This window comes from Orycteropus afer, unplaced genomic scaffold (assembly GCF_000298275.1).
Source record: "Orycteropus afer afer isolate SDZICR_OR568_19922 unplaced genomic scaffold, OryAfe1.0 scaffold00063, whole genome shotgun sequence".
NCBI classification, from domain to species: Eukaryota; Metazoa; Chordata; class Mammalia; order Tubulidentata; family Orycteropodidae; genus Orycteropus; species Orycteropus afer.
This window is the reverse complement of record NW_006921650.1, coordinates 6,505,822-6,506,706: the sequence shown is the minus strand read 5'-3', so window position 1 is coordinate 6,506,706 and position 885 is coordinate 6,505,822. Positions and strand designations below refer to the sequence as shown.

General features: G+C 56.5%; 1 protein-coding gene across 1 annotated transcript in view; it reads left to right on the top strand.

Annotated features, from left to right (window-relative positions):
* Window positions 1-792: 792 nt before the first annotated feature.
* Window positions 793-885, top strand: part of GATAD1 (GATA zinc finger domain containing 1) — an 8,178-nt gene continuing 8,085 nt past the window's right edge. Inside the window, exon 1 of the mRNA XM_042780813.1 lies at window positions 793-885. Within this exon, the coding sequence (XP_042636747.1) occupies window positions 793-885 (93 nt within the window).

Genomic DNA, 885 nt, shown 5'->3' with positions numbered 1-885 from the left:
CCTATACAAACAAAAGTACTTGGGGTTTCCAAGGATTTTTAATAGCATAAAGGAGTCGTGAGTGGGATTGCCCGATTTAGCAAATAATAATACAGGATTCTGAGTTAAGCTTGAATTTCAAATAATGACTATTGCAGGGGACACACTTATACTAAAAAATTATTTAGTGTATTGGAAATTAAGACTTAACTGGGTAGCCTGTATTTTATTTGGCAATTCTAAGCCTAGTGCTGAAGGCATTTGACTGCTAACCAAAAGACTGGCGGTTCAAACCCACCAGCCACTCCTCCGAAGGAAGGTTGGGCAATATACTTCCGTAGTGATACTGCCTCGGAAACCCAAAGAGGGGTCGCTATGAGTCGGATCCGACTCCACGGCCCATAACAACAACAAACCTGAGGACAAGTTTGAGACCCACCACCACCACACCAGCCAGCCAATTGCACCGCAACACTCTCCAAGTGATTCAGGGGGCGTAACTTCCGGTCAGGCGAGTCCGCCAGCCGCGGCTCTTGGCCTCGCCCGTCTCCGGAAGCCTCCTCAGGGCCTCGGCCCAGCTTTCCTCACAGGCCAGGCCCAGCCCAGCCTCCAGCGCCTTCTAGTCGCCCGGGGCTGGTGCGTCGCAAGGAGAGGGTGAACCAGCTTCCTGCCTCCAGGGGGCAGCGGCCGCGGTACAGGCCCCGGCGGCCTCTTCCTGTCGCTGGGAGCGGCGGGCCGACCAGCGGGCGGCCAGAGCAAGTGGCCGCCATTCCAGTGTCGCTGCGCCCGCGGGGGCCGCCCGAGCCGGCTACGATGCCGCTGGGCCTGAAGCCCACCTGCAGCGTCTGCAAGACCACGTCATCCTCGATGTGGAAGAAAGGCCCTCAAGGGGAGATCCTCTGTCAC